Source organism: Boleophthalmus pectinirostris, unplaced genomic scaffold (assembly GCF_026225935.1).
Source record: "Boleophthalmus pectinirostris isolate CB_2022bp ecotype Guang Dong unplaced genomic scaffold, ASM2622593v1 HiC_scaffold_2, whole genome shotgun sequence".
In the NCBI taxonomy this organism is placed as follows: domain Eukaryota; kingdom Metazoa; phylum Chordata; class Actinopteri; order Gobiiformes; family Gobiidae; genus Boleophthalmus; species Boleophthalmus pectinirostris.
Window position 1 is genome coordinate 26,733,044 of NW_026571152.1, and position 17,653 is coordinate 26,750,696.

The 17,653-nt window shown below is 38.3% G+C and overlaps 2 protein-coding genes across 2 annotated transcripts in view; one reads left to right on the plus strand and one right to left on the minus strand.

Annotated features, from left to right (window-relative positions):
• Positions 1 to 8,155, minus strand: part of hydin (HYDIN axonemal central pair apparatus protein) — a 41,321-nt gene extending 33,166 nt beyond the window's left edge. Inside the window, 8 exon segments of the mRNA XM_055155895.1 lie at positions 3,955 to 4,079; positions 4,155 to 4,354; positions 4,719 to 4,853; positions 5,138 to 5,233; positions 5,559 to 5,651; positions 6,014 to 6,138; positions 6,529 to 6,610; positions 7,397 to 8,155. Coding sequence (XP_055011870.1) covers positions 3,955 to 4,079; positions 4,155 to 4,354; positions 4,719 to 4,853; positions 5,138 to 5,233; positions 5,559 to 5,651; positions 6,014 to 6,112 — 748 coding nt within the window. The 5' untranslated portion in view covers positions 6,113 to 6,138; positions 6,529 to 6,610; positions 7,397 to 8,155.
• A 4,027-nt stretch (positions 8,156 to 12,182) lies between these two features.
• pnp6 (purine nucleoside phosphorylase 6) lies at positions 12,183 to 15,710 on the plus strand. Its single transcript, XM_020935043.2, has 6 exons — positions 12,183 to 12,287; positions 13,449 to 13,612; positions 13,730 to 13,833; positions 14,781 to 14,956; positions 15,047 to 15,237; positions 15,469 to 15,710. Exons 1-6 carry the CDS (start codon positions 12,262 to 12,264, stop codon positions 15,660 to 15,662), a joined length of 855 nt encoding a protein of 284 aa, XP_020790702.2. The 5' UTR covers positions 12,183 to 12,261; the 3' UTR covers positions 15,663 to 15,710.
• Positions 15,711 to 17,653: the final 1,943 nt, after the last annotated feature.

Below are 17,653 nucleotides of genomic sequence, written 5' to 3' on the forward strand. Positions count from 1 at the left end.
CAAAGCCAGGTTTCCGATGAGGCCAGACATATGTAAATGAGCTGAATGTTTGTTTAAATTCAAATCAGAGGGACGAAAGCAATATCTTGGGTAAAGACTCTTACTATTACTATTTGTATAGGATGATGGGCCAATACAGGGAATTTGTATAGGACCTGAGGTGGAAGCGATTACAAACAATGGCTTTCCTCCCTCCATTTGGAGTTGAGTTTGACTGATATTTCACCAAGGTTTAATTAAAACACATAATACAATTACAGGGTCACATTGAGTAAAGCTTGTATAAGATTTGTAACCAGTCTGAAATAACTCTATCAGGTGATAAATGTGTAGCCGACCGTAGCCCTGCAGATTGATGAAAGGGGGTTGCTTTCCTTGGCCAAGATGAAACACTGAACAGTGAACAAATGCTGCACAGTCTTTTTTCCTGATGTGAGAGGCAGCGTTTAAAAAGAAATATAGTGTAATTAAGCCAAAACACTCGCCTCTTCCGCAGGAGCTGTACTTTAGGTTGTGCAGTGTGCTATGACACATCTTGATAGCATAGAGGCTACTATAGATCTAACTTACAAAACATGAATCCGGTCATGCATTTCTGGTTTTGCGGGTGCTTCCGGGGTGAGTCTAGGTTTTATCAGAGCTTTGTAACAGAAGCAAAACCATACCCTAACAGATCCCGATTCACTTTACAATTGGAATACACTTTAAAACGCTAATAAGTAATGATTCTTTTAACATACAAAGTCCCATTTATGGAAATATTACAGAAATGGAAATGTTACAGTTTGCCTAAATGCCTCAGATCTCTGGGTTTCACTTGTAAAATGCAAATACAAATGATTCTTAAAACTTGCACTCAACATATTAAACCCAAATTCCCAATGCCCTTGCTAGTACCAAGTGAATAGAATAACATTTAATCCATGTGGTTGAGCTTTAACACCAGGGATTAATAAGGACCTGAGACAACTGAGCAACTGGGCAACATGTAAGTCTCAGGTCGCGCTAAAATTCCCCCATTGTGCTTTGTTGCCTTAACACGCTACAACAACACACTGACCCTGCCCGGATTAAAAAAACACAACAGACTATTCTCTGAGGAAATGTAAACCTCTAAGATTCACACCGACCATGCACAACTGTAAAAATCTGACTATTCACCAAGCAGTGGTGCTCATTTCCGTGGGACAATTATCACTGAGATTTACATTGTAAGTGAGGGGAAAAAAAGAGCAGGTTGGTGCAATGTTTTGCTATTTTACTTTGGTAAAAACGACTACAAAGCCCATATCAAACAGATGAGAGCGAGAATAGCCAAGTCCGACAATGAGTGATGGAAAGGAAATGAGCGAGCGGGAACAGGGAGTAAAGAAAAGCAATTATCTGCTCACATCCGGATGCTATGACAGTGGCTGACAGACAGGGAGAGCTGCAGCGTATTGTTAATACTTTCCTCATGACCGTGTGCCTGACCCAGCCCTTCCTTGGCTCTGTGTTTTTGCAATTAGTTTTCTCTGTAAACAGCAAAGTTATGTTTTCAACCCCCTCTTCTGTCTTTGATCGTAGCCTCTTGTATTTATTTATGTGTATTTCGTGTTTTTAAATGCTAGTGCTAGAGTCCCCACGGTGCTCATCCGTCAAAGCAGTTCCAGTGGAGCTGTCTACCTTTCTATATAGTGACAGAAGAAAGAAGAGGGGGGACTCAAAAAGATGTGACAAACAAAGCATAGAAGGGAACAAATGACAGCAATTATATTTCTGAGACTCAGTTGCATGTTAGTGGAAAATGGTGTGTAAATCTCATATCCACTGAAGTCACCATCAGGGCAAACAGTATAGTGGAACTTTGGCAGCAAGCTAAGCTGAAACATACATGACAGAGTGAGAGAGAGGGCGGGGTGCTAAATTAAAAATGATAGTGTCTTGATGGGCTGTAAGTGGTGTTCTGGACCCAAGCTGGCCCTCCCATTATAAATGCTTAATGCGGCTGCTCGCTACTGGTCCCACTTCTTTAGCAGGCTTTCCTGTTTACATGGCTGCACTGCAAACTGCCCTGGATCACGCACATGCAGAGAAAAAGGTACCTCACTGCAGGGCATACAGGGAGTCACATTAAAACCTGTCATTTGAAATAGTCTAAAACATAAACCTGCTATAAGCTATATCTGGTTTTGGGCTCAACGCAAGGAGCGTATTAAATATCATAAAACTGTAACTAGGAAATACATTTGAATCCAAAGTAGTTCAATAAATTATTTTTCCAAAAAGAAGAACTTTAGTGTGGCAAGGTGACTTTGCACTGATAACAGCTGATCGAGTCAGCATTCTTTCACATTTCTGGCTTCCTTCTGCTCTGCTCTCTAAAAGAGGGTGATGCATTGCTAATAAAAGTCGGATTCTCTTGAGGTGTTCAATTCAGCATTAGAAAGAACTTTGAAAGTGGGACAAGTTGGTTAGATTATAGTGATTATAAAACCTGTCATTAAATTAATCAGTCTTTAATCCTTCCTAACTGATGCTAAATTTAGTGGCAGCAGCAGCTCTTGTTCAAACACCATACATCACTTCAAATGAAATCAAAACAAACTTCTAAAGGTGTGATGCATGTTGCAAAGTATTATAGAGCAGCAAGACACTTTATTGACAATGGACAAGCATAAACTGTTAGGTCATGTACTACAAGAACACAAATTTTGACTAAAATCTGCAACCACTGCTAATGGCTACCCCTTTTATCAAGTTCTTTAAACTCTAATTGATCCCCAAGAGTATACGTACAAGTCTTAAGTCTCAGCATTACGCTTTGATGTGAAGGGTAATTGCAAGGACGGGCTACGGTTGCAGTCAATTTTTTGTGTATGAGCTTCTGTACACGGTAAACGCAAAAGAGAAAGATTCGTCTTTGATAGATGCAATAAAAAAAAAAACACTAACGCCATACCATGTTCTAACTTGCTCAACTGTTCAGCACACTCTTTTTACAGTGTCACGTGGAACTAAGCAGGGGCTTGTTTTGAAGTAAATATATATATAGTTTCTATTACCAGAGGCCTGGGAGCTTGAGAGTTTTATATATATATATATATATATATATATAAAACATGGCCAATAATCCACATGCAAGCTAATGAGTTTACAACATTTGCACAACCAAACCTATGAATGCTCCATAGAATGTGAGTTAATATTGTGCTGGATGGCCTCCCCCTAAACCATCTTCTTATTGCTATTGACAAAATGTCAAGCTGAGATACATTTTGCTATTATTTTATAGCCCATTTCTACTTTACCGCACATATTACTGATTTCTTTTCAACATTTACTGCAAAATCTTTAAACGCATGCAAGATTGGATAGAGACTGTAAACCAGAAATGGTTTGGTGGTTTGTAGTATGCACCATTGTGGGCTCTAGTATGTAAATAATCAAGGAGCTATACTCAATAGTCATTTGAAAAGGGTGGAGTGCAACAGTAAATTTACAGAGGAGTTCCAATCAGCACCAGTTGGACAACAAAATGGGTTGCAACAGCTTCATGAAATGTGCCTCCCACTGAGGCTTAAGCATACATTCACTGAATAATATTTAAATGAATATTCAATTACCAGGACTTTGTTGAGAGTTAATTACTATGTACTGTGAGGGATTGCTCAATAAGAATGTAAGTGTAATGACAGTTGCTATGATAGTAATGGCCCTATATGGTCCTGTCTTATTCTTTTAAGTGTTAAGAGTTCAAAAGCCCAACCCCTCTTTGTACACACGTCAACAAACTCAAATTGCCTCCACTACACAGCTGATTATGATTCCAGCAACTGCTTCCCTCCTCAGCACACCAGCAGAGGTGCATCCTTGGAGGAATGTTGGATACATGCTTCTTTAGAATGCTAATGTCATTGCCCCTCATCTGTTTGAAACAACACAAATGTTTTAAGACAGCAGAGTATGTCTCACCAGTGTGATAATAGAGCAGTAGGTCCTGTCTGTGGTCACCGACACTCATGGGGCTAAATGTTACAGTCACTTGCACGCTTTCCCCAACAGCCAAACTCCCAGAGGAAGGTGTCACAGAGAAAGGGCTGCAAAATAATAATGTTAGAAATAACACATAAATCCTTTACTAATTTTGACTTCTTAATTGAGCTGTAACTGACTCTTTGGTGTGTAGCTTGAAGTTGGCTTTGCTGTTTCCAATGTTGCGCACAAGATGAGTTTTTTCTGTAGTTGCTTTCACGGGGCAGACAGGTAAAAGGAAGTGATCTCGAAAGTCAAGGATGGCACGGGGCCCAATGGCAACAACTGGGATCCTGAAGCGCTCCCTCTCAGTCACACAGACCAGAAGATGTTGATAGTCCTGCATATAGACAGCATATTACTACTCTATGTGGTCTAACGTAGTGCATTGACTACAGTACACATTAAACACACTTGGGATAATGTCATAAGGCTACCCCCAAATTAGAGATGCTAAATTTCAGTTTGAGGTTGCTTCTCAGATTAGTTTCTTACAGTATCAGTGAGATATGGATAAACGATATTATGGTGCAGCCTAATGCTTGGCCTTTGACCCTTCAAATTATGACTCTTGATAAGCATGTTGTCTTAACATTAACCAACAAACATAAATGTAATGATTTTGGTCTATTTATAAATAATTAATAATTTTCAGTTAATTGCCCATTTCAATTATTTTCTTTTTCTGCAATTAGTAAATATACCTTGTTGTCCTGTGGAGTGAATAAAACTGTATAACTTGCAGACAATCCAGGTGCAACTTTGCCACTCGTATCCTCTGGGCCAACTACATGGAAGTACTCTGACTCCTGTAGCTCCACCTTAACATATCTCGAGACCTTCACAAAACAGAGACTGCATCAGCAAATCGCACACAACCAGGTACATATACCACTGATAATTTATTCATCATCTCAAGACAGTGTCTTGTAGAAATGGCAAAGATAAATCTTCCTCAATCCCTTTTGACCTTTTTAGTCAACATGTCCTAAACGTTTGTTCAGCATGCAGCCTTTAAACACACTGATGAGTATCCACAAATATTTTATTTTAATACATGAACAATTGTTATTCCATTCACTTAAAACAAACACAAAAAAAAACATACAACAGAAACACATACCTTGTCTCTATTAAAAAACTGCAGAGGCAACTTGTATGTCTCTCCTGGGGTGAAGTTTTGGAAAACAAGCTTCTCTGGATATGGTCGCAAAAGTGCCTGATCCAGGAAAAGATACATGCATCACAATTACTGTTTTTATTGATTTATAATGGAAATATTGGTAACTGTAAACACAATTCAAACTAAAACTCAAGGCACCATGCACACAGTATCACTTGCCCTCAGTCCGTCACTTAGTGGCAGCTAAGTCAGCAACTTTGATACGGTATAATGACCTCTGAATAATCTTTATGCAGGAGGAATACATTTGAATAATGAGTGTGCTCAAGCACTTTCTTTTTAATTACTTTATAATGTATTTATTACTATTATCATTATAAATCAATATTATTAATATTGGAGATTGTTTTAACATATTTACTTTATGAAAAGATGTGTTTGTCATCTTCATGGTGTTGGCCAAGCGCTCCTCAGTTGATTGTAACATTTCTTGTGAGTAAGTTGTTGGGGTCATCTAGAAGATAAATAAATGGCAAGTTAGTGGTACGAAAAAAGGAATAACAGGCTAGACATACACATAACATAAGAATCATCACATCATCATCATCAAGAACACAGGGGTCTGAAAATTTGCAGAAGTGAGCTCAGCAGCGCAACAAAAAGCTGCAGTCAGATATTGATTTTGGTGCACCCTAAGCCAAAGTAATTATTAGAACAGTCTGTCATTTGACACAGGTCATTTCAAAGATCTGGATGAAATCCAGTTGGTTCAGAGTAAAATATCTTCTCCTATACTAGTGACATGTTCAAGTAGTGACAACTTAATCAATGCAATATAGCTGTGCAGTTAGTACATTGTGAGTTAGAAGCTGATACCTTTGTAACTTTCTCTTCATCCTTCAAGACTATTTTGGGATTTAAAGACACTTTTGTTTTTATCATCTTGTTTTTTGATGGGATCTCTGTTGCTGACATCTTTCTTGCCTTATATGCTGCTTTTACTTGCAAAAACACAAATGTAGAGAGTCCAGTTAAAACCCATAGCTTTTGGATTCGTTATTTTCATTACATTCTCCATAAATTAGTTAATTATAACCTAATTGTTTAGGCGTAAGCTAACTAGTTAACCAACTTAGTGCTAATATATTTAGCATCATGATCCTTCCTCCTACTACTCTCTCACGCTTTAAAACGACTACTCAGGTAAATATTTAGCTAACGGTGTTAATCATTGCATTGTTAGAAAAAGGGGGGAAAAAAAGAAGTGTTACCGTATTCTCGCGGTTATTGTGGTTGTAATGGGACTCATGCATCTCAATAGCGCATAAACTCGACTAAACTGTACTCAGTTGTGGTTTGTTGCCCTGGCAACCAAACCACTGTCTACCAACCTGTTTTCTGATTGGCCGCGACAACTGGTGCGGCTCTGATCGGCTGGGCCACCTTTTCTTCAAACAAGCTGCTTCTGAGTGTCTGAAATCGGAAAAATGTGTTTTATTGAATCATTTGTACACAATATAAGGCGTTAAGGGAGATAATAACACTAAAATCACGGGCATGTGATTATTGCCTGAAGAAGTGTTCTGCCATGTTTGGAATCCATAAAGATATCTACACAAAGCTTTTAGACCTTTTTAATATTATTTGTGACCTCTTTCTTGCGAAATTAGACTTAGACAAACTTTATTTATCCACAAGGAAAATTACTTGAACACAGTAGGTCGCACGTCACAATACATTAAAATAACAAAGAGAAAAATATAACTGGTAATTAAAGCCGCGCGCGGCGATGGTGGCCCTCGCCCCGGCGCGGCGAGGGCCAATAATAATAAACAAACAAACGTAAGAAACCGACGAAAAACAATACCCCTCGCCCCTAACTTTGTTAGTGGCGAGGGCCAATCATGGAAAATCTTTGTTAAACCACTTCTTGTGCAAAGTTCATATGAAACACAAACATTTTAATCCTCAAAACAGCGAAAATGTCAAACGAGTTTCCTTCCACTAAACAAACAACGAAACTGTAGCTTGTAACAAAATCATTTAGTAAAATAAACCAAAAATACTCTTGGTGATATATCGATAGAGCAGCCCACAATATCGATACTGTGTCATCACATTAAACGATACGATATATCGATATTTCAATATTTTTGCACACCCCTCTACTCTTTATCACACGAAGACCACAGTTCTTTAGTTTAAGGTCATGGTTTAAGGTCAAGGGTAGGGTTGTTTTGTAAGTGCTGCTGTACTTACTGTTACGCAGATAAAAAGTGCGACCTACTCTGTGAAATCTACTCTGTAAAGTCTCCTCTGTGAAGTCTACTGTTTGAAATCTTTGTACGATTTGCTCTGTGTCAAGCTCAGCTAAATGTGCTTTTTCCGTTAAGCGATATGTGATTTTCGATTTGTGATTTGCGATTTGCCTACTCTTATAATCTCCCCGAGGCCAAACAAAGCTTTGAGTTAAAGCCCACAAAGCTTTGAAGTTTAGCTTTGAGTTCCGGAGTTGCCATGGTAACAAGGCTTTATGGAACTTTACATGTATGATGTCATCGGCGCCGTGAACCTGATGGAACTGGGAGGTTTTCAGGTTCTAGAATGTGATGATGTCATACTCCCAGACGGGGCAAGAGCCACGTTTCCCTGTTGACTGAGGCCGAGTGTTGTTAAGAAGTCACTGATATGAGACAAACCTCGATACAGTGCGCTTTCGATTCGATACGGTTCAGTAAAAAATAAAGGCTAAATCATGGAAAATCTTTGTTAAACCACTTCTTGTGCAAAGTTCATATGAAACACAAACATTTTAATCCTCAAAACAGCGAAAATGTCAAACGAGTTTCCTTCCACTAAACAAACAACGAAACTGTAGCTGTAACAAAATCATTTAGTAAAATAAACCAAAAATACTCTTGGTGATATATCGATAGAGCAGCCCACAATATCGATACTGTGTCATCACATTAAACGATACGATATATCGATATTTCAATATTTTTGCACACCCCTCTACTCTTTATCACACACGAAGACCACAGACCATAGTTTAAGGTCATGGTTTAAGGTCAAGAGTATATTTCCTCTGTTATTTCTGGCCATTTTTGTTTTATAATTGAGTTGTTTTGTAAGTGTTGCTGTACTTACTGTTACGCAGATCAAAAGTGCGACCTACTCTGTGAAATCTACTCTGTAAAGTCTCCTCTGTGAAGTCTACTGTTTGAAATCTTTGTACGATTTGCTCTGTCAAGCTCAGCTAAATGTGCCTTTTCCGTTAAGCGATATGTTATTTTCGATTTGTGATTTGCGATTTGCCTACTCTTATAATCTCCCCGAGGCCAAACAAAGCTTTGAGTTAAAGCCCACAAAGCTTTGAAGTTTAGCTTTGAGTTCCGGAGTTGCCATGGTAACAAGGCTTTATGGAACTTTACATGTATGATGTCATCGGCGCCGTGAACCTGTTTCAGAGGAGTCATTGCGCCCCTACTGGCCAAACGTGGAAAATGCAGCATGTTCGTAATAGACTTTTTTGCTTGTAATCATGAGAATTTTATTCCCGAATTTGGTACAAATCCAATAATGTAGATGTTTCATGTCTATGCTAGGGGGCGCTATAGAGTTCACTTTTATTAAATTTCATATTTCATTACATTCACACAGTTGTGATTTCGAATTTGAGTTCTCTAGGACAATGCCTGTGGCCGTGACAGGTCACCGAAAAAACAGGAAATGAAGGCGTTTTTCGCCGGCGTGCTACGGGCGAACTGTAAGGAGTATCCCAAAAAAATTTGGCAACTTCTGTGAGTTTATGTCTGTAGATGTGACATGTCAAATTTGAGCTCATTTGGACCAAACCCCGGGGACTTGAATCTTTTTGTAGACCCCCAAGTCAAAACGGCGGCGAATGTTTGATCCAATATGGCCGACTTCCTGTTCGTCATAGGGGTGCAGAATGATTGACTTTTTTGCTTGTAATCATGCGTAGAATTTAATCCCCAAATTTGGTGCTAATCTGATAATGTTGACATTTCATGTCAATGGTAGGGGGCGCTATAGTGTTCACTTTTAATATGTTTTATACTGTTTTATATTCAGGCTGAGATCACACATTAGTGATTCAAATTTCAGCACGATCCGATTAAACATGGGCATGTAATCATTTTTTAACTATTTTTGGGGGAGTATTTTTGCGCCCCTGCTGGCCAGTGGTGGAAAATGCATCATGTCCGTAATAGACTTTTTTGCTTGTAATCATGTCTAGAATTTAATCCTTGAATTTGGTACTAATCCGATAATGTTGATGTTTGTCAATGCTAGGGGGCGCTATAGAGTTCATTTTTCATATGTTTTATAGTGTATTATATTCAGGCCATGATCAGGCATTAGTGATTCAAATTTCAGCACAATCGGACTAAGCCTGTGGGTGTAATAATTTTTTAACTATTTTTTGGGGGAGTCTTTGCGCCCCTGCTGGCCAATAGTGGAAAATGCATCATGTCTGTAATAGACTTTTTTGCTTGTAATCATACATAGAATTTGTGTCCCGAATTTGGTACAAATCCGATAATGTTGACGTTTCATGTCTATGCTAGGGGGCGCTATAGAGTTCACTTTTATTAGATTTCATATTTCATTACATTCGGGTCTGGATCACACAATTGTGATTTGAATTTGAATTCTCTAGGACAATGCCTGTGGCCGTGACAGGTCACCGAAGAAACAGGAAATGAAGGCGTTTTTCGCCGGCGTGCTACGGGCGAACCGTAAGGAGTATCAAAAAAAAAAATTGGCAACTTCTGTGAGTTCATGTCTGTAGATGTGACATGTCAAATCTGAGCTCATTTGGACCAAACCCCGGGGACTTGAATCTTTTTGTAGACCCCCAAGTCAAAACGGCGCCGAATGTTTGATCCAATATGGCCGACATCCTGTTCGTCATAGGGGTGCACAATGATTGGCTTTTTTGCTTGTCATCATGCGTAGAATTTAATCCCCAAATTTGGGGCTAATCTGACAATGTTGACGTTTCATGTCAAGGGTAGGGGGCACTATAGAGTTCACTTTTCATATGTTTTATAGTGTATTATATTCAGGCCGTGATCATGCATTTCTTATTCAAATTTCAGCACGATCAGACTAAGCCTGTGGCTGCAATAATTTTTTAACTATTTTTGGGGGGAGTCTTTGCGCCCCTGCTGGCCAGTGGTGGAAAATGCATCATGTCCATAATAGACTTTTTTGCTTGTAATCATGTCTAGAATTTAATCCTCGAATTTGGTACTAATCCGATAATGTTGATGTTTGTCAATGCTAGGGGGCGCTATAGAGTTCATTTTTCATATGTTTTATAGTGTATTATATTCAGGCCATGATCAGGCATTAGTGATTCAAATTTCAGCACGATCGGACTAAGCCTGTGTGTGTAATTATTTTTTAACTATTTTTGGGGGAGTCTTTGCGCCCCTGCTGGCCAGTAGTGGAAAATGCATCATGTCCGTAATAGACTTTTTTGCTTGTCATCATACATAGAATTTATGTCCCGAATTTGGTACTAATCCGATAATGTTGACGTTTCACGTCTATGCTAGGGGGCGCTATAGAGTTCACTTTTATTAAATTTCATATTTCATCACATTCAGGCCGGGATCACACAATTGTGATTTGAATTTGAATTCTCTAGGACAATGCCTGTGGCCGTGACAGGTCACCGAAAAAACAGGAAATGAAGGCGTTATTCGCCGGCGTGCTACGGGCGAACCGTAAGGAGTATCTCAAAAAAAGTTGAAAATTTCTGTGAGTTTATGTCTGTAGATGTGACATGTCAAATCTGAGCTCATTTGGACTAAACCCCGGGGACTGGAATCTTTTTGTAGACCCCCAAGTCAAAACGGCGCCGAATTTTTGATCCAATATGGCCGACTTCCTGTTCGTCATAGGGGTGCACAATGATTGGCTTTTTTGTTTGTCTCCTTGAGCTCTATCACTGCTCCGAATTTCGTGACCGTACGACAAATTATGCGTGTCAGCCTCCCATTCATCTCAAAATTTTGAAATTTCTAGGGGGCGCTGTAGAGTGGGGGGGCTTTGGGCATTGTCGCGATGCCCGTTTTATCGAATTTTTCGCCGGACCGGTCGATCTGGACCCCGGTTTGGGGACTTTTCGTCGATGTTGAAAATCGTTTGCAAGGAAAAATAATAATAAAAGAGCGGAAGAAACCGACGAAGAACAATACTTAGGGGCGAGGGCCAATAATACTGGTAAAAACCGAGGCCATGTGCGCATTTCTCATTGTTCAAAACGAACAAACAAACAAAAACAAACAAACAAACAAACAAAACAGTAACATATGCAACAACTTAATCGTTAGCCTATCGCATAGTTGCCTAAGTCATATTTGAACGTTTTCGGAAAACAAGAAAAACATTTTTTTTTAGCAAACACATTGAAAAGTTAGGCATAGCACGTCTGACCAAAAAAATTACCTAGGCAATTATTCTATTAGGCTAACGGACTGTAGTAATAAACATTTTAAGGACTTTTTCCCTTTAAAAAGATGTCATATTTTTGTCACTATGACAATAGAGCTACGTTTTCATCATTCTGAAACTCATAGAGATAGAGGGAATATAAAATACTTGAAATGAAAGGCTCAAAGACATTTATCTATCAGTAGTTTACTTAAATAGATTTATTATTGACTTAGACAGGCTTTATTATCATTCAGATACAAAAAGTCTACACAGAACTTCGTCGCATTTGTGGTCTACACAGACACTGAAAATAAATAAATAAAAATAAGTGTATCTTTAGCAAGCATCTTGACCTAATGTTTCTCTAACTACGATCTGTTCCAGCATGTTTCCCCTGCTATCAGAGTCAGAGAACGGCTGACTGAGCAGTGCGTTCTGCTAGAAAATAGGATTTGTCCACTTCAAAGAGACCGGCACCCCCAAACCACGCCCACACGCTCAACGCGCGGTGACGCCACCACGCAGTAAAACCTCGACTCTCCCGAAACCACCAAACCACTAAACCACTAATCCTGTGTGAACTGGGGACGGGTAACTCCTGTGGTAAACTCAACTGAAGACCATTCAGCAAGTGCCGCTTGTCTCTGGAGATGGACGCGCCCTCCCCTCACATCAGGTACGTGATGATGCTAACGTTAGTCTCGGAAGCCAGGGGCATTTAACGCTAACTGAGCCTCATGGTTTCCAAGGCTGCTCCATAGCCTCATCATATCATATCATGTCAATGAAACTAGCGTTAACAAAGCAGAACATAAAAGTTGCCTAAAATGTAGGGTATCGATGGCAGACGAATACTTTACACGTTAACAAACTATTCTGATGTGATGCGTCTTTGGCTAGCCTACCCGACATTAGCTTGTCAATCTGTTGACAAACTAATTACCCCTATGTAATAACCTTGTCATGTTTAAAGTGACTAGTCTAGTCTTTCCGCATTCACGTTTGCCTTTGAGCTGTAGCAGCAAGTTAAACTGCCTGCGCTGCATTGTTTTTTTGTTAGTCAAAAAAACTTTACAATCTCGCCAGGCTTCTCTTTATGTTCAGGTCAAGGGGGCTTTGAGTTCTCAGCAGTACCACGGACAGCTCCGAGCAACAGCCACTCACTTCAGCTCACCTCCTTCTGGAGGAAAATCCTCTTCTCTTACATAAGGTGGCTCGCTTATGTAATGTTAACAGAGCGTAGCACAAAGCATTTGAACATAGTGAAAGTAACGTATTATTGTACACAGCCAACTACTGCACCAACAAATACATCTTATAGTACACACCTTTAGTATTGCTAAAATTTTTGTAAACCAACTAATCATTTTTTTAAATTATCCTATTTCTATTGATAATTTTGCCTGAAATGTATTCAGTTTTGTTGACTGTGTCTTTGGGTTTCTGATAAACCTCCTGGATTGAAGGATCATCTATTAAAACTGAGACTGTGGTTATTCATTGGCCACGGTATTTTGCTATCTAAATTCTACTGTTACATGGTGGTCCTGGTACCACTGACACCTGTGGACCTAAAGAGCAGAAGTGACATCTATGCCAGAAATGCCACTTCCCCACAGAGCAATGTGTGGTAACAACAGGTAAAACAAGTCTGATTACTTTTTGTTCTAATCCAGACTAATTAAAGTGTCACTTATAAATACTGGAATAAAAAACAGAGTGCACACACAGTTTTCCTAGCTCTATATCTAACTTTTTTTTTTTTTTACCATGTTCAGACTCAGAATTGAAACATGTTTGGATAAATTTAAATAATAACAATGTTTTCTTTCATTAGTTTTGAAGAGTACAAAGAAACAGCAGAGTGGTTGTTGAGCCAAACAAAGTTACGTCCAGTAGTGGCCATCATCTGTGGCTCTGGTTTAGGTGGTCTGGCTGACAGACTGGAGGACAGTGTAACATTCAAATATGAAGACATCCCTCGATTTCCTACTAGCACTGGTATAGTACTCCCTTTACTCAAATGTGTATCCAGTTAGAAAAAAGTACCCTATATACTATTACTATACATTTTTATATATATTTATTTAATCTTATGGCTTTTTCTCACCTGTGTAGTCCAAGGTCATGCTGGTAAGCTGGTTTTTGGAAGACTCGTGGGACATGATTGTGTGTGCATGCAGGGAAGATTTCATTTCTATGAGGGCTACAGCATACACACGGTAAGAGTCATACTATATATTTTTATTAAAAAATATGGATGAGCTAACATACATGAACATTCACACAGACAGTGGCTCCCTCTTTTCTGCATCACTCAAGAAAAATTGAAAAAATAAAACATGAATAATTTAGCTCCATAAAATTCTTCTTTATAAAAGATATTGTAAAATAATGATATGCATTGCTTAGTGTTTTATTTATTTTTTTACTGCTAAAATGTAAAACCAGACAGACTATATGAGAACTGTGTGATCTTTATGCCACTGCTTGCCTCAGATTCAGTGCCACTTCAGACTGATCTGCCTTTTGGATTCAAAAGTTCCTTTATACAGAACAAAGCCTGATTTGTTGGGATTGGCTCAAGGTTTATACCTGCTATGTCACAGTGTTGCTGTCATGAGCAGGAGCATGAGCTTGGACCTTTGTCTCTTTTTATGATGCATATTTACAGATGAACAACTAACTTAATTTAATCATAAAACCGAGTTATTGTTTCAGCGGGTGGTTTATACCCTTCCTGCATCACATAAATACACAAGTCACATGACAATGAAATTACACAAAAATGTGTTAATAATTTAAACACAGACTCGTGAGGTATCACATCAACACACATATAAGAATGTACCACAAAAGTGTAACACTAAATGGCATCTCAAAGTAAACTGTAATTGTGAAATATAATATAAAATCTGTGAACATTTTAAAATCAAAAACATTATTTAATGTTATGAGTAATTTTATTTCCATCAGTGACATACAAAAATAAGAATGTCGAGCCAGGAAAACTGCATGTGCTCTCTGTTTTTAAGACAACATGTATAAAACATTTCAACTACAAAAGCCATGGCACAGGTAAACTAACACCAAATATAAGTGAAAGTGTAACAGTAAAATGGCTTCCCTTTCTTACATCGCAGTGATGTTGACTTGCTGTTTTTTCCAGGTGTCATACCCTGTGCGTGTCTTCTCTCTGCTGGGAGTGAAAACCCTGATCGTGACAAATGCAGCAGGAGGACTCAACGACAGCTACAGGGTTGGAGATATTATGATCATTAAGGATCACATTAACATGCCAGGCTTTGCAGGACAAAATCCATTGTGTGGACCAAATGATGAAAGGTTTCTCTTTATTTCACTGATAGATTTTATTGTATAGTAATCATTGGACATTAAATTGTATTGAAATGACATGTTTCTTTCCTCGTATAGGTTTGGAGTGCGATTCCCCTGCATGTCAGATGCTTATGATCGTGATCTGAGGCTCAAATTGAGGTCTACAGCTGAAGCCATGGGGGTAGTCCACTTCCTTCAAGAAGGTGTTTACTGCATGGTGGCTGGTCCCTCATACGAGACCATTGCAGAGTGCAAATTCATGCAGACACTGGGAGCTGATGCTGTTGGTAAATATAATTTAAACACCATGTGTTGAATCAATTGCATATTCCACATGTACAGTATAAATATACTGTAAATGCATCCATATTCACTTTAGTTATTAGAATTGGATAGGAAATATGAAAGTGTAATGGACATTAGTAGTAGAATATAATTAATTAAGCCTATGCCACCTAAAGCAAAAATAGAACAGAACTTAAAACAATGTATTTAATAATGTATATATTTTGTCGTAGGGATGAGCACAGTCCCTGAGGTACTGGTGGCCCGTCACTGTGGCCTGCGTGTCCTGGGAGTGTCTCTTATCACAAACAAAGTGGTAACAGACTATGACAGCAAAGAAAAAGCTAATCATGAGGAAGTCCTCCAAACCACCCAAAGACAGACCAAGCTCCTTCAAGACCTTGTCTGTGGAGTCCTCCAGATGTAACGTCATAAACATAAAAACTCCACATAAACAAGAGTGCAGTTGTGTGGAAACCCCAGCTGCAGAGAACAGGGTATAATGAAGGTGTGGGCGTTTTTAAGGTACAGTTTCTGGAGACATTAAACATTAAAAGCTTAAATTATTCTTACATTTAAAAAAAATTGAAGTTAATATATTGTATTTTTTAAAATATAACTATTTTGTGCTATATTATCTTTATTACTAACATTGCTATTCTTTTATTTGCATACATTTTATTAAAAGCTTAAAAGATTTATTTTAAATGTGTGAAACTATAATTGTGTAAAAAAGGTAAAAATCATACCTCAACAGATCAAAGTGTATGGGCACCTATGAGTCCTATAACCACCATATAGTCAGATTAGTATTCAAAAAAAGCACTGGAAAGCTGCCCTTTGTGATTCTGCATATTGAGGTTGTACCAGGGACTAGGAGTGACAGATGTTTGAACAAAGCTGCACACACACTGAGAGACCACTGCACTGTATGTGACAGGAATTATTATTATATGTACTGTACTTGGGCCTTCCCGCTTTTCTGTGCTGCTGTGGGCCCCCTGCCAAGGCCCCTTGAGTGTCTTATTCATTAGCATTGCAAAGGAAAGCAAACTCTAGATCAGCAGTCTGTTTCCTAAAACATCTGAAACATGGTGCTTGTATCGTTCAGTTGGCTGCACTCTCTTGTGTTAATTTCACAAAAAGTTTGTGATGTCATCCCACATTGGTCAGGCAGGTCAAGGTGTACCAAACTAAAAGAAGCATAGTATATTTTTGATTGATTGAAAATATTTTACATTTTTTGACTCCAGAGTTTATTTTTTCTCTATAAATTTTTTGTGAATAATTATTTTGGTAAATGCTTAAAGGCTGTATTCTCTTTCTGACAGAGACGTTGATATATTCAGGCTTGGGACTTGATGTAAACAGGCTTGTGTCTCCTTCTGAACCCTACATGGAAATCTAAAACTGCAATGATAGGAGTATGTCTTTTGCTTGGTCAAAGAGTCTCTATACATCTTTGTAAAGTCTTCCCAGGTCATTTCACATAGCATAGAATATTTTATTTGTTTGCTAGTAAGATTAATAACAAGGGAGTCATCGTTTTTTTTCATTTTCCTACTGACAAAAGTACTACAAACTGAACAACTAATCTTTGGAAAATGTATACACCTCTTACTTTCTTCATAACTCCATGCAGCTGTAGCATTCAACTCCTAGTGTGAATGACTGATATGCTCCATGCAATACAACTGTATATGAATTGACATCAAACGCTGCTACCAATAAAAATCATGCTGATGAAATTTCAGTGCTGTTTTTTTCCATGGATGAGTGCAACTGTGAAATATATGAGCTTTATCTATACACCCTGGAGGCCTATCCTAAACTTCAATCAATATGGAGGTGGTGAGGTGTCAAGGTGAGGAGTAGTTTATTATATTTCCAACATAATGAAAAAAAGAGAGAGAGATTTCTCCATGAGACTGCGATGAAGTGGAAATGGTTCTTCTGTTCTTGGCTTCTCTGCGTTACATAATTCATCTACGTAAGACCCACTGTAGAGCTAAAATATTCATACAAATGAAGAGACTCAAGCCACAACAGCAGCACAGCATACACCTATTAGGAGCGTATTTACCAAAGCTGACAATATGTTATATATCTCTAATGTAATAATATATTATATATATAGATAGATATATAGATAGATATAGAGATAGATATATAGATAGATAGATAGATAGATAGATATACCCACAAAATGATTTATGTATTGTTGAAAATACACTTTCATATAAACACAAATTGCATTATTATGTTCATCCTCCACATAGGGGAGCAGAGGCTTTGTTTTATTCAGATATTGCTAAGAATAGCTGCACGATCTAGAGTTCAGAAATGTGAATATTGAATTGTTGTAGCTGGTTGTAAATTATTTAAACTGGAGATACATAAAATGTTAATACTTTTAAT